This window comes from Parasteatoda tepidariorum, chromosome 1 (assembly GCF_982258835.1).
Source record: "Parasteatoda tepidariorum strain Cologne lab strain chromosome 1, Ptep-v5.0, whole genome shotgun sequence".
NCBI classification, from domain to species: domain Eukaryota; kingdom Metazoa; phylum Arthropoda; class Arachnida; order Araneae; family Theridiidae; genus Parasteatoda; species Parasteatoda tepidariorum.
The window spans coordinates 113,883,801-113,910,678 of record NC_141755.1 but is presented as its reverse complement, the minus strand read 5'-3'; the positions used below and the strand labels follow the sequence as shown (position 1 = coordinate 113,910,678).

The following is a 26,878-nucleotide window of genomic DNA, read 5'->3' as shown; positions in this document are numbered from 1 at the left end:
TAGTAAAACCCATGCGTCATGTCCGAAACACCAATCATTTCAGTTTCAATTATTTTCAAGAGTTTTTCGCGATATTGTCTAAGTCAGGGGTGTCAAACTCGCGGCCCGCGGGCCACATGCTGCCCGAGATGAACATTTTTGCGGCTCAGTCAATATATCTGAAGCAAAGTAAAAATAAAATAGAAATATGAATTAGAAAGAAAACTAGCATATAAAATAATATACTTTATTTATAAACTATACGGATAATTTTAAATTGTACGTGCGAAAATACAAAATTGTAATTGGCTTGCGGCACCTGCCATTCCAGGGATACTGCATCATATCAAAAATACGCAGAAAAAATTTCAAATCTTAGAACAGAATTTGAAACAAGGTTTAAAGATTTTAATTCTTTGGAAGACAAATTTTGTTTGTTTTAGTCGATTTTCTCAATAAATATAGACTCAGTGCCCAGTAATATACAAATGGAAGTGATTGAGATTCAATGCGACTCAAATTTGAAGGAAAAATTTATTGAAGTGGGTATGCCTGAATTTTACAAATATTTACCGGCAAGGTTTGAAAATACTCGAAAATTCGCATATGAAATTATTTCCACGTTTGGAAGTACTTATTCAGTGCGAGCAATTATTTTCTGTTATGAATGGACATAAATATCCTGTTCGAAACCGTATTAATAACGCTCACGTTGGGTCAATTTTGAAAGCAGTCACCGCCAATAAAATTTCTCCCGAAATAGGAAAGATAGTAGCAGAGAATAGATGTCAAGTTTCATACAATAATTTAACTTCATATATGTTTATTACAATGTATTATTTAAAATAAAATATTTGTTTCTATGAGCATTGATTTTTTTTTTTTTGCGGCCCACCTAAAGTTAAGCTTTGTTTATTTGGCCCAAGTTAGTTTTTGAGTTTGACACCCCTGGTCAAAGTTATTGAATTTTATAAAATGCATTGAATTTTAATAACTTAAAATCTATTAGGCAATCATTAAATAACACAAAGCTCCATAAATATAAATTCATGATATTTCAGCACAGTAAGCAGCAAAAAGATTAAAATTATTTCCATCTCTGTCGTGAGATACAAAAGAAAACTAATCCCAAAGCTGTTTTTTGTGCTTTACTACTTCCTCACGGACCATAATTTAAATCTGGAATAATATATGTACATGCTTTTTGCTCGAAAAAGGCAAGCCCCGTCACCAATACTTGATATGACAGTATGAGCCCGATAGCACCATATATTTAAAATTTCTGCTGCCATTTGAAAAAGGATTAAAAAAAATGAATCTCAATAATTACTTCAGAACTAAGTTTTTATTTCTATAAAAATACAAAATTATTCTGAATAAATACTAAACGTATAACTAACTTAAGACTACCTAACAAAATCAATTTAGACATATACTTAACATATAACTAATTATGTTTAACACTACTTAAATCATTACAAACTAATAAAATGAACTACTTATAAATGACTATACTATTGCCAATTTAGATAGAGAAATATCCACATATTGGGTGCAATGTTAGAGAAATAAATACATAGATGAGTTGTTCGGCTATACAAAAAAGAAAGATACTAATGACATGCTTTGTTTACATAAATGTGGATAACGGTTAAGGTTAGAGTGAGGTCAAGAAGAAAATATAATGCAGAGGAGCTCTTGTGTGTTCTGCATTTGTTTATTTAATTGTTTCTTAACAGATTTATTTGTAGTAATAAACAAAGAATTATATAATTAGTTGTAGTAATAAAGAAAGAATTATATAACAAGTTCTATAATTAGTATGCACAGGAATCCACATTTACAGTCAATTCTTTGCGGCAGGTTAAATTTTGAAAACTCCCACCACTTTGTCATAAAGAAACTGATCTTATAAATCAAAGTAATAAGCTAAAGGAATTTCGTTTCATAAATAAATCACAAAAAATATTTTAACATAACATTATTAAAATATTTAACTCTACAAAGGGTATAATAAAAAAAATAACTGTATTAACATTAAAATAGTAAATACCTACAACAAGCTGCTTCTAAAATTGCAATACAAAATGCTTCTGTAAGTGATGCATTCAGGTAGATATCACCCTTCACAAGAACCTAAACAAAAATTATTATTTTTTTAATTCATTTCACAGTAATTGAAAAAATAACTCAAAATTGATAATGCTATGTGAGTATAGTATGTAAAGATTTAAAATTTCGAAAAGATAGGAGCAATTTTTAAAAACCAATCTATGGCAAAATAGAAAGTAGCGTAACAGATTTTACATAACAGCATAAAGAGAATTTGTGTCTCAGTTTTCACATAACAGCCTAAAGAAAATTATGATTTTTATCAAAAAATGTCAGAAGTATGTAATAAGAGTTTTAATGCGCAGAAAGTCAGTAATTCGACTTACATACAATAAAGTGTCAAATATGCCAAAAAATCATAGAGCGGGTGCAAAAAATATGTTATAATGCATTTTCTTGAACATGTAATTTTCCAGAATAATTTGTACCAGAATAAAGAAAATTATTATTTTCATCAAAAAAATGTCAGAAGTATTTTATACATAAAGTCAGTGATACCACTTATGTACAATAAAGTGTCATATATGCCAAAAAATCATAGAGAGGGTGAAAAAAGTATGCTATGATGCTTGAACATGTAGTTTTCCAGCGCAACAAAAAATAGCACATCAGCAGATTTATGAAGATAATTTTAAAACCAAACTTTCAATAAATGTGCACTATAAAACATTTCTTTTCCTTTGTTATTAATAGCTGAAGGAAAAAATAAACATAATTTTGAGTATTAAATTACATCATTGCTTTTCCTCGATGCAGGTGTTTGATCAGTCCTAATTAAAACCCTATATAATTCAAACATAGCTCTCTTGATTTAAAATTATTTGATTTGCCCATCAATAAATAAAATAATATTAGGAATGGGAATAATTATAGATGGATAAAGAGGTTGAGAATTCATATTTTAATTAAGGACCCGCTTTTAGTAAATAGGTACCTAAAAATATGGATGCCCTGACTTTAAGGACTCATAATTTCCAAAATCTGACAGAACACTGACAATTACACTGACTTAAATCATATTATTTTGAAAATTTCAAAACTTTGCTTGGATGTTGTGTTTAGAAACAAAATTCAAAGATGTTTAGACTTCCAGGGTTTTAAAAAAAATTAACTTTCACTAAACTATTGGGCACCATTCCAGTTTTTTTTTTGTGGGGGGGGGGCATGGCAATTTTTGTAGGAGAAAAACTAGCTGCTGAAAGTTTGAAAAAAGCAGATGCTAAGGGGTTATTGTGAAATATGATATTTCCATCTAGCCAACAATAAAAGGGTAGACTTTGAAATAATTTTCTTTTAAACTTGATGAAACCCTTCTTTTAAACTTGATGAACTTTTTTAAACCCTTTATTTTTTTAAACATTTTTCAATTGAAACTTTTGCTTTTAAAATTGATTTTTTTAGACTTTTTAATGAAAAAAAAATGTTTCCTTAAAAGTAATTAAATCAAGAATTCAAAAAAATAAACCTAAGTCAGAATGTGTACTATAACAGGTGAAATAACAAAAAAAGTAAATATCTTATACAAAAGAAGAAAAAACATACATTTGCAAAATGCATTTAAAGCTTTGCTAACAAATGTGTAATGCACAAAAATCACTCTAGAAACCAAACCACCAATCAGAATCAAGTAACATTTATCATAAATTGAACATTATATGTAGAATAAAATAATTTAATAGTTTGACTGAAATGAACAAATAACTTACTTTAAACAAAAAAGAAACTATAAACCATAATAATAAAAAAACTATAACAATAAACAATAATAGTAATTAAAACTTTATTTAAATTAAAAGTCTTTATGAAACAAACTTACATCTCGAACATTTTCATGCTTAACAGCTCCAAGAAGAGACACTCTTTCTTGCAGTTGGCAACGTTCTCTAACTTCTTCTAAAACTATTCTCTGAGGACCATCACCTCCTGTAATAATTCCAACAAAAAAAGCTTAGTTGTATCAAAGTTTCTGTTCCAGTTTAGAACATTTTATCTCTCTGATTACAGATGCACTTATTTTAAACCAAGCATATAAATTTTACAAAATGAATTATTTTCATTGAAATATGCTTACATTACATTTATTAAGAAACAAAATTTTGAGCATAAAATTTATATTTTATTCAAGAAATAAAATGGTGCGTATAGGCACCATTAACCAAATCAATGAACAAACCATTTCGGTGAACGCTTGCTTTTTTTTATGAAATTTGTTTCATATTTTTTTTATTATTCACTGACCTTCAACTTTAATCCATCATAAAAACATAATGATAAATCTTAAAAGGAATAATTATACATTTTCAAGATATTTTATTTGTCAATAACCGTTTTAAGTTAAAAAAAACTTTAATGGTTAAAAAATTTCTCAACAGAAAGTGCTTACTCCAATTGAATCATTATTAATTTTTGGGTGTCTTAAGAACCCTTGACAATAGCAGAAAAATAAGATTAGTAAAAAATATATATCACAGTATTAATAAAAAATATTTATTGAAATGGTGCGTTTGCGCACCTTTGGACGAAAATGGGTTAATACATAACTCCAGTTTACAATACTTTGATGGTAAGTATTTGTTCTCCAAAACTAATTTAAAACCAAAATTTCAACAAAAAAATACAATAAAAAGTTACGACATCTTTGTCATGATGTGGCCAATGGTTTCACTACATTTGGCTATAAAATTTAGTGTCCTGTTTCATAGACATTAAGTTCATTGTAAATGTTTCATACCCTACTGCTGTACACAATTCAGAGAACTTGCTATAATTTTTCCTCAAAATATATTTAAAAAATGCAAAACTTACTTACTAAATAACTTACTTTAAGAAAACAAAAATATCGTAAATTACAAATGCAGTTCCAATAATGTTATTTGTATCCTTGTAAATTAAAATTGTATGGTTTGGGGCATTTTAAAGAATGGTTTTAGATATTTTCAACATTTGAATTTTGTCAAAAAACAGTTGAAGTACACACTACTTGCTTAGGAAGAGTTTTAGCAAAACAAACATTGTAAATAATTTTACTAATAGCAATTTTTTAAATCAAATTTGATGGCATGACAAAATTCATTGAAATTATTGAATAATGTGGGGCTATGAGTAGACGCCTAGGATAAAATAACTATTGTCAGGGGTCTGTCTAGGTTTTTTTGAAAGATACCTATTTTGTGAAAATTTAGACATAATTTGTGAAAAATTAAAAATTTTATTAAAAAATCAATACAAAAACATGGCTAAAATATAGATTTATCGTTTCTTAAGGGATACAAAAATAAAATTTTAAGAAAACGTATTTTGTGAAACTACCGTTTTTCCTAAAATTGAATTTGTGAAACTACCGTTTTACCTAAAATTGAATTTGTGAAGGTACCGCTAAACGGTAGTAAAATCGGCCTGGACAGACCCCTGATTGTGTATATAAAAAATTCAGATGAAAAGTATGATTGGTTCATGCATTCTCATTGGTCAAATAAATAATGTAGTATGAAATGCAGTTTTCAATTGTATGAAGAGTTATTTGATTGTCAACAGCATAAGACTAATAAAAGTTGGTAAATAAAATTAATAAAGGAATTATTTACCTACAAAATATATGTCTTTTCCTTAATTTAAAGATAGTTATAATGTAATATTTATTACTCATCCTTTCTTTTTTCTTCTTCTTCTTTTTTTTTTTGGTTTTTGATTATTATTTCATATTAGAGGCTGAAAACTGAAAAAGCTTCCTGAACCCATAGCCATTAACATGATTTGCAAAACAAAATAGTTACGATCAAATATTTAAAAAAAAAACTGAACTACATCAGTAATCATAACTGTTACTTTAGATAAAGATACATAACTGTTTCTCTAGAGCATGGCTGAAAAATATTTTAAAGATATTTTTTTCTTTCATATTTCTATTAATATTTGAGGCAGATCAAGGGTCAAGTTAATAAGGTCTCTTGGGCCAGTTTTGCCAGCCAGTCATAAGTTGTGAATCCTCCTGTTTTAAAATATGCAACAAAATGTTACATTATAACTCAATATGCATTTTTAACTCTTGTAACTTTCTAATTAATGCTTTCTTTTACTTTAAAAACTAAAAAAATAGTTTTATCCCTTTCTCTTTTTAAATATTTCCCCATTAAGACTGGTATTTAAATATCGCTTATGAACTGAGAGGGAAAAATACATTTAAAGCACATACCAATTATAAAATATATATCGGGGTATCTGGAACAAATTTGTGGAATCACTTCTGCAAGTAGATCTATTCCTTTTCTATAAACAAGTCTACTGATGACAACGATTGTAACTAAAATAAATAATTATTTATTTTAGATTACTTGTACAATGAAATTATTAATATGAAACTTTATAATAACATAAATATTAAACAATTTTGCATTATTAATAAATATCTATCTATACATATTTTTAGTGTGTGTAGCCTGATTTTTCAACAAAAAATAAGCACCTTTTAAGTACTCCAAAAATATTTTTAATCACTTTCCAAAAAAAATCATAATTAGGATCTGTGCAGTAATAAAAATAATTTTTTTTTCTATCGTTTAAAGTTCTTAATTTATAAACATAAAATCAATAAAATTCAAAAACTTTAAATAATCATGATAAAATAACTAGTTTCTGATAAATATTGCAGAGAAAATAGTGAAAATCATTAATTTTTTTGTAATTTAGAACGACAATCAATACGGCAATGAAAAATCTCGTTTTAAAAGATAGAAAATTAAGCCCTTTTTTCAAACCCTGATTAAAAAAAGCACCTTTAAGGGCTTTTAAAAAATGTAAATCAAAAATCAGCACCTTTAATTACTTTTTAAAAACTCTATGCACCCTGTTAAATATGTGTTGTGTCCAAACCAGTTATTTAAGCTTGATTATTATGAAACTGGTGGAATACATAGATTCCGAAAACTACAATTATTTTTTTTGAATACATCGAACTGATGAATGAATATGAAGCAAATGAGGAATATGAATGAATGGTTTTGAATATAATTGTGTTGCACATAAATGAGAGTAACAGATATTGAATACCCAGTAAAATTGGAAGGATTCAGACAATATCAGGTGATAAGACTAAAAACAGGATTTGAGTAGTGATAATGAAAGTCTGGCAAGGTGGAGTTACAATCCTAATGCAGAGTTTGTCTATGTCTATATTTTAACTTATATATATAATATATATAATTATATATTAAAAATAATATATATTATTATAGATATAATAAAATAAATACAATATACATATACATATATATATATATATGTATATATATATACATATACTAGAGAGCGCTGCCCCCTGCTCGCTACCGCTCGCCAACCCCAGATAATTGCCACGCAATTACATTTTTGTTCGCTTCTCGAACAAACTTAAAGTCATTTTCCTGGAGATAAGCTGGCAATTTTTCATCCTCCAACATCCCATAAAAAGAATATGATTGGATTGTAAAATGTCAGAGGTGCTTATTATAAATATTATAAACTTGTATAAAGCAATTTTAATACAAACAATATTACAAACTTAGATAAAGCGAGGAAGCAATATTATTTAACACATTACTATAGGGCATTAGCCGGATATTAATCTCTGTATTCGACGCACGCGTGGCAGAGCCTAACTCAAATCATTGTTTATCTTATAGGATGCCGGACACTCCCTATATGGTGCTTCATCTCTCCCCCCCCTCCCCAGTAATTTAAATTTTAAACTGAAAACAATTAAAATTTTAACAATTAAAATTGAAAAAAAAAAACGTTAAAATATGGCAAACAAATTAAAATATGTAATATTAATAAGTTGATGCTAAGTAATATTTCAAAAGCAAATACCATTGCAAGTAATTGCCCAATTAACTTCAATAATGTTAACTGACAAAATATTTTAGTTACCATATGTAACTGAAATTCGACAAATTAATTGAAGCAATTCAATTTTTTTGTCATACTGAATACTAATAAAAAAAATGTATAATGAAATAATTATTATGTTATCAATAATCAATAAACATTTTTGTCAGAACTGTTATGAAAAAATTGGTAGACTATATTTAAGGGTGTTCCTTGATTCTCGCCACGTTGAAACCTAATCGTGATTCTAATAGGCTTAGATTTCGGCTTTATTTTTAAATGTTCAACAGTATATGTAATTTCAGCGGTTCGTTAGTTCTACGTTGGATACCAGCTGGTAAGGTTACTTTTGCTTATGGTCAATAAGATAGAAGGTATGTGGGCAGTCATAAAAAGGGACTATAAAAAAATGTCACCACCAGTCCGGTACCACAGACGCCATTTTCGATTTGTATTTCAACGAATTTATGTGGCGATGGAGGTACTCAGATTCTATTCATGATAAATTTAGACAGTATCTAACTGCTATTAGAGAATTCTGTGCACTTAAATCTGGGGATATTCAAGCTTAATGAAGAAGTGAGTTTTTTTCTTTTCCCTTTCTTTCTGTGTACTCTACTAATTTTTGTTTCGATTCAAAATTAATTTTATTGTGTTAATTAATTTTGCTTATATGGGGTTCATTACAATTTTATAAAGTTTTGGCCGCCATTCCTGTTACCACAGTGTTCTGCGCAAACAGGAATGCAGGGATGAGAGTAGTCAGAAAGTAAAAAAGAGGAAATCCAAAAAACAAAAAAAAGAAAGAAAAAATATATATATATATAAACAAAAATTTGACAAAAAAGTGCGATTTTCAAACTTGTAAACCACGTAAATATAAATCCGATATGAGACTTTTAAATCACGTTAATATGAAACTCTACATCGAATTTAAAAAATGCGAAAATAGAAATCATGATTTTTTAATTTTTTGATCACGATGCATAATTTTTAAATCGCGCGATATTACAACCACAAAAACGAATCACGATATTGGATTTTAAGCTCACGTGAATACGAATTGCTACATAGGGCTTTATAAGCTCGTAAATACAAATCGCGATATTGATTTTTTAAATCTCGTAAGTAAGAATCGCACTGTACAATATTTAAATCGCCTGAATAAGAATCGCAACGTTCAACTTTTAAATCAGGTAAATACGAAAATCGAGATTTGATAATAAAATCGAGATTTTAAAAATGCATAAATACAAAACACGATATTGGATTTTTAAATGTCGTAAATAAGAATCATAATATACGATATTTAAATAGCGTAAATAAGAATCGCAATATGCAACTTTTAAATCAGGTAAATACGAAAATCGATGATTGATATTAAAATCGCGTGAATAAAAATTGAGATCTGAATTACGAAAATACGAGCTATCCAGCCGACGGATAAAAAATACGGAAAATCTTATTTTCTGTGCGTGAAATCGGAGAAAATAGCTAAAATAAGTAAAAATGCGGAAGGGTTAGCAGCTAGGGCGCAGATTGAATTTTCTGTTTATCTTTGAAAATCGTAAATAAATATAATTATTTTACTTCAATGACTGAATTTTAAAAAAAACGGGATATTTATTTAAAAAAACGAAACTTTTAGAGAATCGGAGTTTTTGATAAAAAGGCTGAAATTCGAGAGACAAAAAAAATCTCATCCCTGTATAAAGGTCAACCAGTTTTATCCCAAGGAAATGATTTTTAGAGAAACTTCAGAGGGAGGAAAAGGGACTTCAACAATTTCCCTCCGCGGAAAATTAAATTCCTCATAAAACATTTTAACTTGGGCAAAAAAAAAAATTTCAGCGGAAATTAGCGGGAAAAATGGAAAAATCTGAAAAAAAGCGGAAATCCGCGAATCCGCGGAAGAATCTCATCCCTGAGGAATGGCGCCAAACATAAGTCGCCAATTTCGCCAAGGGGCATACTCAAGTATATTTTAACCTAAAAAAATAAGGTGAAAACAATAAAATTAAAATTATTTACAATAAATCTCTGAATATTAACAAAACCTAGCTATGTACATTTTTCATTGATCTTTCTTTTCACATTATTTTCTGAACCAATGATTTGCACTTTTATGCATTATTTAAGAAATATCTCAAATATGAACCGTTAATTAATATTTCTGGTTGAACAGTTTTTTGAAAGTAAGTAAAAAACAATTAAAAGTAAGTAAAAGATATTCACGCCTAAGATATTCATTGTGATCCATTTTATGTAACTAAGATATGAGTATTTTAAAGTAAGCTCTGATAATAGAGGAATCAACATATTTCACACATTCAATACAAAATAGAAATCGCAACAAGATTTAGCTGGTAAGTTTTGTTCTAACACTTCTGCAGGCAGCATTATTAAAAATTATTACCTTTTCACACACATGGGTTTTCAATTTTGATTGACTGTTTTGTGCGTTACTAACCAGAAGTCTTCTGTGATTGGCTATGTGTTATCATTCCATTCTCTTCTTATATATAAAGATATATATATATATATATATATATTACTAATTTCAAGTAACAGAAGCATTTCCTGTTTTCAAAAAAAAAAAATTCAAAAAAAGCCTCATGAACAGAGTAGAACAGCATATAATTTTTTTAATTATAAATGTAAGAAATTTTTTTTTTTTTTTTTTGATATACATCAAAAAGAATAGATATTCTGATATCATTGGCAATATTGTCCTGTTACAAAAATTTTTTTGTGTAGTTAACTTTTCAAAATTTTATCGATTTGGAAATTACTTTTAATAATATCAATCAGTCATTGGGAATTTTTTTTATTCTTAAAGTAAAGTAAAAAAAAAAAAAAAAAAAAAAAAACATGAGCGTTTCTTCCATCTCTGATATACAAGAAAGGCATTTTTTGAAAATGATTCTTCAGAAAAGGAAGAAAAAAAGCTCTGCAGAAAAAAAATCTTTCCAAAAATTTTGCAGATAAAAAAAATCAAACTTGTTTGCCTCCCAAATAAAAATTCTTTCTGCAAGAACTCTGTAGTGTTCTGCGACAATGTCGCTGTGTCCTCACGATTCTGCCACGGGCTCTTATATATAGTTAAGATTTGAGAGAGCCTATCTTTTAACTTTGGGACATAAAAGCCATGAGAAAATAAAAGCTAAAAGGAATACAAATTAAATTTTACAGAGAAAATAAGGTGAGCATGTTGGCATAAATTACTTTACTTCTTGACTTTAGCTTTGGCAAGAAATCCGGCTTGAAGATCGTTGTATCCACTGCATTTGGTATAACTGATATTGTATTTGGACAAACATTTGCTCTAAGAGCAGTATTTTCTTTCCTAATTAAAACAAGTACATTTTAAAGAATAAACTTTAAAAGTAAAAACAGCAATTATGAAATCAAAATAAATTTTTAAAAATGGCATGTAATAAACAAAAAAAACTTTAAATTTATGGAATAAGAAATCAAAAATCATGTATAAAGTAGATAAATACAGTAGGGAACCGATTATCCGGAACGATCGGGACCATCGCTATTCCGGATAACTGATTTTTCCGGTTTTCTTAATCGCTACAAAAAGCCGTTTTTTTTATTGTTAAACCTAACTAAAAAAAAAAAGAATCGGAAATAATCTTAACGATGAAGTAATACACTAATGATTATTTCCAAAATGATGGTAAAGTAAACATCTTTCAAAATAGAAAGAAAAATCCTAAAATCTTATGAGGGAAAAATTTTTTTTTTTAAATAGCGGGAAAATTTATCGAATTTTGTTCCGGTTTTCTGATTTCCAGATAACAGGTTCTGTACTGTACTACAATTCCAAAGAAAAGCAGTAAAAATTCCATAAGAAAATTGAAACCAATAGAAAATTTTAGAGATGAAAACAATGAATAATATAATAATGACATCCGAAACTGACGTCGTCAGGGGGTAACAGCTCCAAAAAGAAAGAAAAAACACACAACTTTTTCTATAGAGAGAGCACTTCAAATGTTTAAACTTTTCTCTCGCTGTATCCCAAAGATTTTGCAAAAAGTTCAGGAGGAGAGAATACAAAATGAAAATGTTAAATATATAAACTAATTACAATAGGAAAACAATGTTCAAAAAACCTACTTAAAAATATTCCATAGTTAAACCAAAGCAGCACACTACTTTCTGAAAATCCTTAACCAAACAGAAATTCACTAACAAACTACGCCCCCATTTTATGAGCAGAAAGAAGAAAAAAACGTAAGCAAGAAAGTTGTCGCCACTTGTTTGTAGAAAAGAGCTTAACTGGGACAACTCAGTTTACTTTTGTATTTTGTTCTCTTTTTATTCTCTTTTTCTCTCTTTCTGGACTTTTTGCAAAACCTTGGAGGTACAGAAAGAGCAAATTTCAGACATTTGCCATGCTCTCTCGATAGAAAAGGTTTTGTGTTTTTATGACTTCCGGAACTGGTAACCCCTGACGACGTCAGCTTCGATGTCATTATTACATTTTTCATTATTTTCTTCTTTAAAATTTTCTATTTAAATATATGGGTAACAACTATAAAAGCTAAAAGATATACACTAAACAAAATCGAATTGCATAAATGTGTGCAAAAATTATTTGCGTTTTTGTTTTCTGGTATTTTAGCCACTGGAATTATGAAAATGGAAACTATTACTCTCAAATTATATTAAAACAAACTGACACTCACAATAATGAATAAACATAAAGTGTTATATGATGAATAAGAATAAAATAGGATATTAAAATTAATAAAAAAAACTTGAACTTTCGTGATTCTATTTTTTTAATGTAAAGCATTTGTGATCAGACTACTTAATACTTAAAAAATTACTCCATTAATGTTTCGTTCAGGTTCATGAAACATATGTAAAAATTGGAAATGATTCATTTGTTTAAATTATATTCATTTAAGTAAAAAATTTTGCCAATTGGCAATTTGTTAAAAAAAAAAAAAAAAGTTAAATAATTTTCTTTAATTTTTTTTTAAATCTTTTGAACAAGATAACTTTTAAAAAAAATTTGCATCAATTTTCAAGCACCCAATCTAAAGTTATTTTCCCTCATAAAAAAAGTGTTAGAAAATTAAGTTTGCTACAGAGAAAATAAAATTTTAAATGGCATATATGTGAAAAAAAATGCTCTTCGTTACTCTGCCATTCTTGCTACTCTGCCATGTTATCTGAGAATATATATATATGTATATATTCTCAGAAACTTGCCATTCTCAATCAGCATACATATATCTGATAAGGTAATACATACCTGCCAACATTGTAGGGAAAAAATAACGGAAATTTTACTGTTTTACTAGCGATATATCATGTATAATCATGTAAGTCAAAAAGAGAAATTCAAAAGTGGAAATAACATAAGCACTTACATTTAGCGAAGTAAAAAATATGTATGTAAATCTCAATCTAAAGAAGATTCTTTTAAACCATTATTTATAATTCCTTAAACTATTTTATAACCATTGTTAAACAGCCGACCCAATTTTTGGTTTATGGCTACTAGTGTTTAACTCTGTTGCCTTGTAATTTTGAGCCCAATCCAGAAGACAAGGAAACTCCTGGATCAATCAAATATTGGAAGAAATTTTATATTGTGGAGGACATTTTGATAGAACTAACCCACATTTGCGTTACATGGAAAGGAAAACCACAAAAACATCCCAAGGGTAGCCTGACTGCAAAAGGTACTTAAAATATTAACAATTAACATACTGCATACAACTTTTTCAACAAATATGGAGAAAGTTGAGAATATACAGGCAAACAGGTGGTAGTCGTAAAATGCAGGAGTCTTTGTTAAAAAACAGGAGAATTGGCAGGTATGGTAATAGAACTTCGAGAAACATGCTGCTAAGAGCATAAAAACTTGATTCTTCAAAGAAAGAAATTCATAAATATAAAAGAAAAAGAAATAATACTCAGATTCCAAAATGGTGGCCTGTTTACCAAAAAATACCAGAACAACATACGAGTGTGTTAAGACGTCATTGCATAGAAATGAGAGGAGTTATTACGAAAAATTAATTTAATAATTTAACCAAAAAACATGAGAATACCTTAAAAAGACAGTAATGAACAATACACATTTTATAATCGCAAAGAAAAATTAAACTATATCTATTATATAGTATATATCTATTATATAGTAATTAAAATAATTCTAAATATAGCATACCCAGTATGAGACACACATATCACATGATTACAGACACTCAAAGTCATTTGGAGAAGTTTATTTGTGATTATGGCACTGGCATCTGCAAACCCAAATAGGGAATGATCTGTAAAAACTGCTTCCAGTCCCATTGTCTTAGCGTGAAGCATTGCTTCATGTGCTAATGCAGAAAATGCCTGAAAAAAATTTGCATAAATTTAAAATTTTTTAATTATTTTATATTTTTAAACATCAAAACTGTAAAAGAAAATTTTCTTATTTAACATGAAAGACAGAAAAACTTGAAAGGAAAACGAAAATATAAATTAGAGAAATTATTCTGTCCAGATTTTTCTACTTATAGGTAAATAACAATTTTTTTTTTCTTTTGTATTGTCATATTAATTAAAAGTGTTCCACTAAACAACATTTTTTTAATCACACATATTTTACTCTAATTCCAGGGTAAGCTGATGACTTGCATACCCTAATTGTAATTATGACAAATGTGTTTTTTATAACTATTATTATTTTTTAAAAAGGTAGCTCTATCATGTTGGCTTGGTTGCATTTGGTTATGCTACATTGAAATGAGATCTGCTCTTGCTGTTATTATAGCATTGTAGTTTAATTCATTTACTATTATCTACTTTTCTTCGTATACCTTAATTGATTATAAGATATCTTTAAATAAATAAACTGCAATACTATTGCATAATAATCGTCATTCCTTAGAATGTATTACTTTAGTATAATACATATTGAAACATAAACATTAGTTAAAAATATTAAGGTAATAGTTTACAATGGGGGGTACCTCTCATTTTTGGCAATTTTTTTGATGCCAAGGAGGGTGTTAAAAATTAATAGACATAATCAGAAACAGGGATTCATCAAAATTTTACAATTGACATTTTTTTCTAACCCAAGGGGTTCCCGACTCTAACAAGCGAGTAACGAATGATAAAAGAAAATGGAATTTTAAAATTTAAATTAATATATATGAAAATAAATTAAATTAATATACATGAAAATAAACCAAGAACCAATCTGGTAATGAAAAAAAATTGTGGTAACCTGAAAGAGCAAGGAATATCATGGTAACCAAAAACAGGGTTTTTAGCAAAAATTGTACAATTCAAGGATTTCCAGACCCTACACTAGAGCCAAGGTAAATAAATAAATGATAAGCATTAGTGCATTCAGTGATAGTTAATTTATTAATTTTTTGGAATTTGGCAACAAAGTTGGCAAATCATACAATTTTAGGAATTTTTTACACAATTTTTTGAGGATCCTTAACAGCAAAAGTAAGGGGAAAAAAAGTATCTTACTGAATGTCCATGTACAATAGAAATTTTTTCTCTAACAAGGATAAAACGGATGACAGGGAAGGTGGTAAATAATGTCGGTAGTGTGCACTGATTGTACACCACCCATACAGGCATATAATATACCTAAAAAAATGTAAAACAATGTGTGCAATTAATAATTGAATTAAGTATCTATAAGTACATAATTACTTTTAAAAAAAATAAAACACGATTATATTTAGCATACAAGTTATAGCAATTTATTTGTTATGTTTCCAGACAATTATAAATAAACAATAACATAAATTGATATAGGGATTGATAATTGAATATTTCAATTTAAAAATTGAAAGTTTATAGTACATTATTTTTATTTTGTATTCTACCAATTGTTTTTTTTTTTTTTTTTAAATAAAAAAAATTCACTGTAAACTTTAAATTAAGGAAAACTTTCCTAAGATTTATATAAACCTGTAAAATAATATAATAAACAATAATGAATTTTTAAAATAATATTAAAACTTTATATTTTTGGTGTGAAATGCACGGTGATTATTAATATAGAAAACTAAGCAAATTTAAATTCAATATAAAACACTTAAAAATGCAAGTAATTTTTTTTTCCTGACATTAAACTAACTCTAAACTATTAAAGATTTTCTTAGTTATATATTATTGAAATTAATTTTAAAAAATTTTAAGTTGTTGAAGGTAAAACAGAAAATTTTGAGTTGGGAGCAACCAATAACTTGCAAGAGAATCAAAATTACTTTGCAAGTGAATTAGTTAACTAAAAAAGAATTATAAATAATATACTACAAGCAAAAATTTATAGCATATAGTGCTGAATATGAATTCAAGCTGAAAAACAAAGTTTGAAATCCGAAAATTAATAGGGAACCCAAATTGAAACTGGCATCAATTTTTAAAAATAAAAAAAAAGATTAAAAGAATATAAAATGTATTTTTAAAGCTACACAAACATATAAAATGCCAAAACTATTAAAATAAAATCAGATGCATAATAAATTATTTGCAATTTATTTAATTTAAGAAAAGGAAACCTTCTCTGATGAATAATTAAAATTAGACAATATACAACATTTCTTAGGAATTTGCAACAAAAAAAAAAGTTTGATATAGCTGTGCCTGAGGGGGAAAAATTACAAAAGTTGTTATGCATTTTAATAATATTATTAATTATATTAAAATATTATTATTAAAATAATATTAATAACATTATTTTAATAATATAATTTTAATAATATTATTTAAATAATATGTAAAATTTAAAAATTACTTATAAACATAGTTTTAATCCATTGGTTAAATATCTAACTCCTTTACGATTTCCATAAGCATGAGTAATTACAATGACTTTGTGACCTTTTTTAATAAGACACTGAGCAAGTTGGTAAATATGACTCTCTACCCCACCAGTATTGGGATAGAAGAAATCAGACACCATACTAGAAGTAAAAAATATTCCGTGTTAGAATTTAATGTATATGAACACTGTCAATTCATATATAACTTCTGGCAGTTCATCAGATTTGAAAAGAACTTTTTAAACTATATAAACAAAGCATATTTTATTTTTGTAAAATATTAGGTAATAAAAATTTTTAAAATAATAAGTTCTAAAAAGTTTTTTAATAAATAAATGTTTTATGTAAGTTATTATTTCAGTTGCAAAGTTAAGATTTTGAGTTAGATGTGGTTTTATTATTTTCATATTGAAACAAAAATTGCCTTTCACCAATAAAATAAAAATATATCAATATGGAAAATGAGTGTCTTTTCTCATTTTTCAAATTATATAACTCATAAAAAGTTAAAACTCATTAAGAAATACAAAAAAAAAGATATTAACTCATAAAACGTTAAGATTTGTAACTAAATCTAGTCACAGTAGTGTTATTCCTATCCAAAAAAATGAGAAATAAAGGGGTTTTATGTAAATCATACTTCAGAATAAAAAATAACTACCTAATTTAATTTTGTGTTTTGCTACTTTAATTTCGAAAGTTCTGCACACATTTCAATTAATAATAAAATATGTTTCGTGATGCTGGTTTCATTCTGTAATATCTAAATAGGTATAAAAAAGGGGGACATATTTCTATAGTGATACCTGTTCACACCACCTAGAACTGCCAGCTCCCCAAAAGGATTTTAAACTCGTAAAAATATTCTTAAAAACTAAATAAAACATTTGGAAGCTTGCCTTAGAAGCCCTTCTATAGCATTGTTTTTTTTATTATCGTTATTTCTTGCAGGATAATGCCCAGAAATCAACAAACATAGGTACAGATACCTATACAGAAATCATCTGGAAAAGAAAAAAAAACAGAATTGCGCTTTTTTCTTTTTTAGGATCAAAAGCATAGAGAAGATAATTCAGTCAAATTGTAAATATAGTTAGCAATCAATATAAACTTCACTTGCCTGATTTAAAGTGATAGATCAGATCAATCAAAAATAAGATCTAACTTTTTCTTTCAGAATCAAAACTATTTACTAGTTGTAGATCGTTGACTTATCTAAATATTGAAGTATGCCAATATTTCTGTATGCAAAATATTTCCAAACCAATAGTGTTATAATATGGGGACAATTTAAAAAAAAAAATAAGTATGTTCTACACATAGGATGAATTAGTATCATTCCCAATGTTAAAATTTTAAATAGAATACATTTTTATCAAAGCACTATGTATGCATATGAGAATAATTTAATATGGATTTTCATCAGCATAAGTATCATTTAAATTACCAAATGTTGAGCTTTTTCTGCATATTTTCTACTTTTCGATTAAAATCTAAATTTCAATAAAAAATTATACTTTGACTGTTCACGAAATAAAACTTCGCCTTTTTATTAAAAAAATTTAGCATCTGCCATAATTTATGAGTCGTTTCTCAATTGAACAATACATTAACTACGGAAACAGGCATAATAACAACAATTCATTTTGAAAGCTAAACATAAACAAACAATCTCAGTCAACGGCACAGTGAGCAGATGAAATGAGTCATTTTTTCACGTTTCCAGTGAAGTGATTCAAAACTTATAATTTTTTTGCATCGACTAATGTTTAATCACTCTGATAATAGAAAATTGATTTTTTATTTACTCCTTCAGAACCTTAATTCAATAACTTTCTAAATTTATTCTGTGCTATTGTTATAAACAGAACTAATACAACTCTACTTTAGCCCTATCACTTTTGTTGATAAACAAAAGAATAAGTCGGTTTTGTGTTCTTTTCTATCAGCTTATCTTAAATTAAAACTGTGTTTAAATTAACTTATGTAAGTTGTTGAAAAAGATAGCTAAAAAAGTTACTATTTTAAAAATCTTAGTCATTAGCCGACAATTTGTACTTAATACACCCTTTCATAATTTACATATGTTTACAAAATTGATTATAATAGAGAAAATGTAGCCCATCTTTGATAAGTTTTTATTCTAATTTTTTATGGTGCATGTTTTTTTTTTGTTTTATATAATTTAGTTTTAGTATCGATTTTTTAAAAAATCACAATCGTTCAGTGGCATTTTTCATTTTACCTTTTGCATATCTTCTTTTCTAAATTTTATTTACGTTTTACGTGCATTGGAATTGTGTATTACATCTTCCATCTTAATATTTATTTTTAAATGAGTATTTTTTGAATAACGTCTTTTCAAAATTTTGTTTCTGTTTTACTGTTGTTTACAAAAATAACATGATGAGAGTCAAATTGTAGTCTCTCTTCATAAGTTATTGTTCTAATTTTTTTTAGGTTACATGTTATTTTATTATTTAAATTTATGTTGTGCCTTAGAAACAAACCATGAATGTGGTTGTATAATTTTTGTTCATAGATTATTAGAAGTTTATGTTAATTATCTGCACCTGTAAAAAGCTGCTTCTGGCATGAAAATACCCGATTTTTTGCACCATTTGTTTTCAAGTAATGCATTTTTAAAAATTTCTTTATTGTTTATATTTTTTAAAAATCTATCTTAAAATCTATTACACCTTCAAAGCTATATTTTCTGTCCTCTAGTTCACTCTTATAGCTTCAGAAGTTCCTAACATTTTAATTTTTTTTTTAATAATTAAGCTATTATATATTTGGTAAAATTATATTAAAAATTTACCTCTCGATGGTAAATAGTTCTCAAGTTTTAATTTTTAAAAATTATATTGCTGTGAAAAATTTCCAGAAATACTTAACTTGGAAAGAAATGGTGCGAAAAGAGTGAATCTTGGTAATTTTCTTCCATTCTCCTCTACCTATGAGCCAAAACTACGCAACACAAATACCTAACATTTTATCCAATGGTTGATTTAATGTGATGTAAAGACTAATAAGAAATGAATGTACTAAATATCTTTATTAAATAATAAATTGTATCAAAAATTTAATTTTATTTTTCATTTTAGGTTGAAATCTTCATATGGATGAAAACACAAAAAATGATGAGAATACCTTCTATGAAGTTCATTTAAGAAAAACTGTTGAAGAAAGAACAATTACAGAATTTCCTAGGGTAAACAAAATTGTGGGCATATTTTATCAAAATTTATGCTGCATAAAACAATGATTAAAAAAATTTCAATATTATTGAAGAGAGATGGTTGAAATTTTCGAATGAGTATGGATGAATGAATTTCCTAAAGAATTCTTGAATGAGGACTCATTCCTGAATCCTTCATTCCATAATTTAAGAGAACACCTATAACAGTATTACTTTTTGATGTAGCTTACCATTGAAATCTATGGAGATAATTGTAACTGCTGTTATTTAAAAAATGCATAATTGGAGTCTCATATTAAGAGGCCATCACTAGAAATCTTAGGAGATAATTTATTTATATATCTTTACAAGTGAGAACTTTTTTAACTTAAATAAGCATATAAAAGTATTTTGATCTATCTTATATTGCAATTTTTATGAATCTAGGGTCGAGACCACTGCTTTCAGCAGTTAGACTTAGATTATTAGATCTATCCCTTTAATTGAAATAGAAAACAAATATTTCAAATTTTTATTCACAAAAATAAATTAAAAATCCAAATTTTATTATTATTAAAAAAGAATTATTTTATAGATGTCATTAGCTGAGAACTGTGTAGAGTTCTATAAAAGCAGAGGCTTGACAAAAATGCCATGTTTGCTTCCTCCCTTATAATGACTCAAGAGACCACTGTATTATATGATGTAAAAAATTAATAATAAAATAATTTTCAGCAGCTTTTCATATTAGTTGTCAATTGTGACTTGATTCACAAAAACATGTCATTGTTATTTATTGATTGTTTTAAAATTTTACTTGTTGCTTTTTAGCCATACAATTATGATTGTTCACCACATGGAGAAATGAACTTTTCCAACCGGATTCACAGTGCTTGCCATAAAATAAATGTTTCAAAATGTGAAATGTAAGATTATTTCTCTCTCTCTCGTTTTTATGGTATTTTTTCTTATTAAAGTAATTTTAAGTGAATAATTGTAAGAGAGTTGCCTATGGCTTTTCTATGAAGATTGAAATCATGTTTCGTTTTTTAAGTTCTACTCTAAAATATATATTACTTTATACTGAACTAATCATTTTTTGCTTACTATGAATTAATTCAAATAAAGTAAGACCTCTAATGTCTGAAGTAAGTTTGTTACATCAGACAGAGGGATACCTGCAAATGGCGTAGTGTGAGTATCTCAATCTTGATTGGTTGTTGATTCTTTCACCATATATTTACTCAGAGACTTAACTGCAGAGACAGGTCCGAAGCCATGTGGAACATAAACTAATTATTGATAGAAGTTGCCAGGTACAAAAAAGCAAAAATATATCATGGTTACAATAAAACACGTAACCATATTATAAATCTAAGTTAAGTAAAAGAAGTGGACGAAAAATAATTATATTTCAGCTGATTCGATGTACGCTCTGTATTTAATTAACTTATCGTTAATTAACATTCTGACTTATGTGGAGAAACTTGGCTCAACTTTAATACGCCATTTTGCTGATAAAGATTAGTTGACATCATGGTTACATGTGTGGGTATGGGAGATCTTCTTGCAGTGCAAGTACCCAATTGAAATAATCATATTATCGAGGGAGCATTCTTTGACTGACTTTTTTGACTTTGACCCAGGGTGCATTAAATTCTCAGAGCCCTATTTTTTACCAAAACTCAGTATTTCAGGTTTGGAATTTCCCTCAAGATCTTTTTTTTTTTTAAGTTACAATACCTTTTTCAAAATATTTTAGAAAGTAAAGTTATTGTAGCAATATCTAATTTTGAATTCTTAGCTGATGTCATTGATTCAAAGTTCATTTCATTTATTTATAATGTTCATACAACGTCTTAATTATAATGAAATACAATTTATTAAATATATCTTTTTTGAGTATTTAACAATTCTTATTTTTAATATCACCGAATAATAAAACATTTATTTTTAATTCCATAAAAGGGCATTGAAATTTAAATAGGAAAAGAAATAAATATGCATGGGGAAAAAAAAACACTTCAAAATCAATTTTGATTAACAGAAGTATTCAAATCGAAGACTTTTTAGTGATAATCAAGGCTCTACTGTAATTGAAATAATTATAGTCAGGGAAAATGTGACTTTTTTCCAGTTTGCATTTTAAATGTAACTTCAATTATCAGTATTTGTGTCTTCAAAAAACATTGACTATATTTGCATTTTTATAGGCTCAGGCTGACAAAAGTCATTGTTGTTGGAGATGTTGCTGTTGGGAAAACTTGTCTTGTCCGGCGGTAATTAAAGTCTTTTTTTATATATATATGCTTTTCTTTTTTTATGTTGCTGTTATAAATGCAGAGTATGAGAAAATGATCTTATTAATGTATCAGAAAATGATCTTATTAATGATCCTTTTTAGAGTAATGCATTGAAAGCAGAAAAAAATTCTTTTTAATGTACCTATTGCTTACTAGTTTTAATATGTCCCTGTTTTTTTTTTCCTTTTTTTGTCAAAAGTTTTGCTTTTATATATCTGTTTTTCTTTTTTTTTTATGTTTCTGTTATAAATGTGAAGTGTCAGAAGTTTTTAACCTATTGATGTTCCTATTTAGAGACAATTCTAAAAATACTTCTATAGCACAAAATAATTTTTTTCGATTGTTCAATTGCTTATTAGTGTGCTCACTATTACTCATGATTTATTCATAATTTTCTTATTCATTTTAAGGTTTTGTCTACAAGTGTTTGATACAAACTACAAGGCAACTATTAGGGTAGATTTTAAAGCAGAAAAATTTTAAATGTTAGGAGTTCCTTACATATTGCAACTGTGAGTTTATTATCTTAAATAATTTTTAATCTTTTCATTGTTTAACCTTTAATTATTCAGCTGTTTATCTTTTAGATAATAATTATTAGTAGTAAGTTTTTTCACTAAGCTCACTATATTGTATAATCAGGAGTGATCAATTTTGTTGAATTCATATCTAAATTTAAAATGAACATAAAACTAATGCTCAGAAATAATGGCGATAATTGAGTGATTTCAATGAAACAGCTTAACTCATTTGTTCTCTCTTCCTCAGTTTGAAATCCAGCTGAAAGTGTCATCTTTACAAAGATGATACTTTTTTTTAGCAGCTGCAGGGGTCGCATTCCCCCTAAAATTCATAAAACTATGTGCAAACCCTAAAATTTCTAAAAATCTGATAAAATTTTGTTGATATTCCTAAAAAATTAGAGTTATAGGCTAAATATAAATAAAACAGCAATAATCTAAAATATAAGAATTTAACTACATTAATTAAAACTGTTTTAATTTTGCCACATGGCAATTCTGATCCTGAGAGAGGTTTTTCAATAAATAAAGCAATGCTTAATGTGAGTCACCATGAGAATACTATTATGTCTCTTAGACTAATCAAAAATACTATTCGAAATTATGGAGGAGTGTTGAAGATCACCACAACACTATTGAGGGCAGTAAAAGAATCTCACAAATCATATTAAGAATATATTAGAAAAATGATCATGATTAATTTGTTTTCTTCTAACTTCTAATATAAATTGCTGATTTGAAATCTAATAATATCACACAATAGTTTTTCTTAATAAAATAAGGTAAAGGGTAATAATAAAGTTTTGATTAAGAAGGTAAAAATTAAATAAAAATCCAAGTTGGTGTTAATTTATTTTTTCTCTTGATTTATTCCCACTTTTGCCTGTTCCTGAATTATGCACTTAATTTCTGATAGGTAATATGTAAAGTTGAAATTTCATTTTTACACTTTAGAGATTTCATTCTTGACTTAATAAATTTCAGAGCTTTATTTTATGACTTGCAGTTATTTATGATATGTGTGGATGAATTGTAATAATCTTCTGTTATGTAATAAACTACCGTGTGATCTGTTTTTATCCTAGCAAAATCATATATTACCCCTAAAATTTTTTGAAAAAAGTTCCTAAAATTTTAAAAAAACTTTGCTGCTACCCCTGCAGCTGTGATTTCCCTTTCCAAACTATAAAGGAGCAGTCCCTATTGTTACTTTCGGTTTCAGAATGCAAATCGCTAATGCTAGAGGTTTAAAATAGGCAATGGAGCCACATTTGTTCATCACACTTTCAGTTGCTAGTTTATGAGTTAGGATGTTTACCTTTGTTAATGTTTTTCTTCTTTTATATTTAATTTTTAAGGACTTGAAGAAAAATTAAATTAATTTAAAAACCTTATACTTCTTAGTAAAATTTATTATTAAAGAAAATATGCCAAAAAAGCAGTCTTTTATATATATTAATTGTTTTGAATTATTGCTAATGCTAGAGGTTTAAAATAGGCAATGGGACCACATTTGTTTATTGCACTTTCAGTAACTAGTTTATGAGTTAGAAGGTTTATGTGCTTTGGTACTAGTTTAGATAACAGAACATAGATAGTAATGTTATTTTAGTTTAGGATTAAACTGAAGATTCATCATTTAGTTGTTTTTTTGAGTTACTTATTATTATATACATAAATTTTTACCATTATTTCTTTATTTTATACTTTTAAGTATTTTTATTTCAATACAAATATAATGAGTTTTTTTCTCTTAGATAATCGGAAAGTTTTGTTTATTTTTAACATCATAAAAGTATAATTTGAAACTGATATAAATAAGAAACACACATTATTTTTTACATTATTGAGTGTGTATGAATAAAAATGGTTTGGAAACTTTAAATAGCAATATCTCAAAACATTTTCATCCAAGAGTAAAACTTTTCTAAAATACTTTCAAACACAGTTGAATAACTTTTGATCTATTCTTTTTTCCGACGAACTCAAATTTGTAAACCTTATGAATGCAAGCTAGTGCAGACCATGTTTTTTGTTATAAAATCATATCATGCTTTCTTTGATTATATATTCCTTTTTTTTTAATTACTGATTAGGAAAATCTGGAAAATAATATTTCGATAGTTCAGTCTGGAATGCTATTGAAAATTTGAGTTTCTTGATGCATTACCTGTACTTTTCACCCAATTTATCATATCTCTCAAGTTACATTTTTTAAAAAAACAATTGTAAAATTTGTTTCCTCGAAAATAATTCTTTATAAAAAATATTTATAGTTACTTATAATCATTTATTATATAATAATCATCAACCTTTTTAATTGTAAGGTGTACAAAATTTTATGTAATTACATTAGTATTAACCCGTTTTCAAACATCACTGTACTTACCCTGGTCTCCAAAATGAATCTAATAGAAAAATCCATTACATTCAATTCTAGTGAATAAGGTGAGCTTTCCTCGATGCCTTTAGCACAGTGTACTGAACAGATTCCTGTTGGAAGACCGATTTTTAGTTTCCAAAGAACTTGTGTAACCAAGCAAAATATTTATAAACAACTATAGATATATTTGGTTTTAAACTTTAAGATATTTCTTGTTCCTCTGTAGATGAATGAAAAATATAGGTGAATGAAATGTAGAAAAATGTGTTTTATTTTAGCTTTGCTAACTTTTTTTACCTCTTTGCTATTTAATTTTCAAGGATTAGCTGTTGAGGAAAGCAATTAATTTAAAAATCTTATACTACTTCTTAGTAGGATTTATTATTAAAAAAATTAGGCAAAAAACAATCTTTTATATATATATATATATATATATATATATATATATATATATATATATATATATATATATATATATATATATATATATATATATATATATATATATATATATATATATATATTGTAAGAGTTTAATTTAAATAATTGTTGGTGCATATAAAGTAAAGTTATTTATGTATAATTTATTAAAACTGGATAAATGGGTTACATAATTTGGATGTATCTCTGGATATAGTCATGATTAAAAAGGTTAAATGATTGAAATGTCATGATAAAACAAATTAAGGCCGAAATATATAAAAGGTAAATAAAATAAATTAAGGGGAGCATAATCGTTAATGAAAGTGGTAGTACAATGCTAATGTGGGATAACAATAACCCAATAGGTTCAAAGGGTCACAAAGTGTGAGGTTTGAACAAATTGGATAAATTGGTATCACCAAATTTAGAATAAGGGTGAAAACTAAGAAAATTAAAGATTAATTATAAATACGATAAAGTCATGCTATATCCAAACAATATATATGATTCAAACAGTAAGCTGATGTTTCCAATAAGAAAAACTAATAAATTCACATTTATGCATGCCCATAACAGTAAAAAAAGGTACTCACCACATACAGAAGGAAAAAAGGTGATAACTAATAGCGATAAAGGTAAAGCTAAAAAAACAATCACACAAAACTTTCTGTTCAACCAAACATTTATTTTTGTAAAACTACTTATTTTGATTATTTCGTATCAAACAAACAATATGATTGCAACACATTTTGTGGCACAAAAAAAATATATCTTTTAAAAGGAAATGGGTGACAAGAGAATTTAAAGAAACCAAGGGCGTCATGCATAAAGTTAAATATAAAGGAACGGGTAATTTAACCGTTAAAATAAATATGAGAAGAAAACTTAAATTTGAGAGGGCTTTTTAATGTTAAAGAAAATTAAAGGTATGAAATATTGATTTCAAATTTTACAGAAATTGATTACAGCTAAGGATTTAATTTAAAATAAAGGTTAAGAAAAAAATGTAAAAAGAAATCCCTCGATACGGACCGAAGTCCGCATCGCGGAGAATTTTAAAAGAAAGGTAACCTGCCCGAAGGCTCGAGAAAAAGAGAATGTATTAAAAAAGTGACTTAAAAAAATTCCTTAACTGGGGTAGCCCGTAAAAATTACGGCCAATTAAATTTAAAGAGGCGGAGAGTTAGAAATTTAAAGGAAAGAGATTGGTTAGTTAGCCCCCCTAAAATTAAAAGCAGAAAAAGAAAGGCGTGAATAGAGGGGTTGGTTGACTTTCCCCACAGGAAGTGCGATGA

At 27.1% G+C, this 26,878-nt stretch overlaps 1 protein-coding gene and 1 pseudogene across 3 annotated transcripts in view; one reads left to right on the top strand and one right to left on the bottom strand.

Moving 5' to 3' along the window:
• The window catches only part of LOC147816743 (phosphatidylinositol N-acetylglucosaminyltransferase subunit A-like), a 31,380-nt pseudogene extending 12,924 nt beyond the window's left edge, over window positions 1–18,456 (bottom strand). The window contains exons 1-8 of the transcript XR_015428932.1: window positions 18,220–18,456; window positions 16,745–16,913; window positions 15,466–15,588; window positions 14,153–14,328; window positions 11,184–11,299; window positions 6,284–6,391; window positions 3,908–4,014; window positions 2,033–2,115 (exon numbers count right to left, since the gene is read on the bottom strand). The product of XR_015428932.1 is annotated as a phosphatidylinositol N-acetylglucosaminyltransferase subunit A-like (transcript). The remainder of the gene's footprint in view (window positions 1–2,032; window positions 2,116–3,907; window positions 4,015–6,283; window positions 6,392–11,183; window positions 11,300–14,152; window positions 14,329–15,465; window positions 15,589–16,744; window positions 16,914–18,219) is intronic.
• Window positions 18,457–18,628: 172 nt separating this feature from the next.
• LOC147816742 (ras-related protein Rab-34-like) overlaps window positions 18,629–26,878 on the top strand; it is a 41,258-nt gene continuing 33,008 nt past the window's right edge. For both annotated transcript variants that reach the window (XM_087150647.1, XM_087150642.1), the window contains exons 1-4: window positions 18,629–18,758; window positions 19,880–19,986; window positions 20,785–20,879; window positions 22,167–22,232. In XM_087150647.1, the coding sequence (XP_087006773.1) occupies window positions 19,894–19,986; window positions 20,785–20,879; window positions 22,167–22,232 (254 nt within the window). In that variant the 5' untranslated portion in view covers window positions 18,629–18,758; window positions 19,880–19,893. The remainder of the gene's footprint in view (window positions 18,759–19,879; window positions 19,987–20,784; window positions 20,880–22,166; window positions 22,233–26,878) is intronic.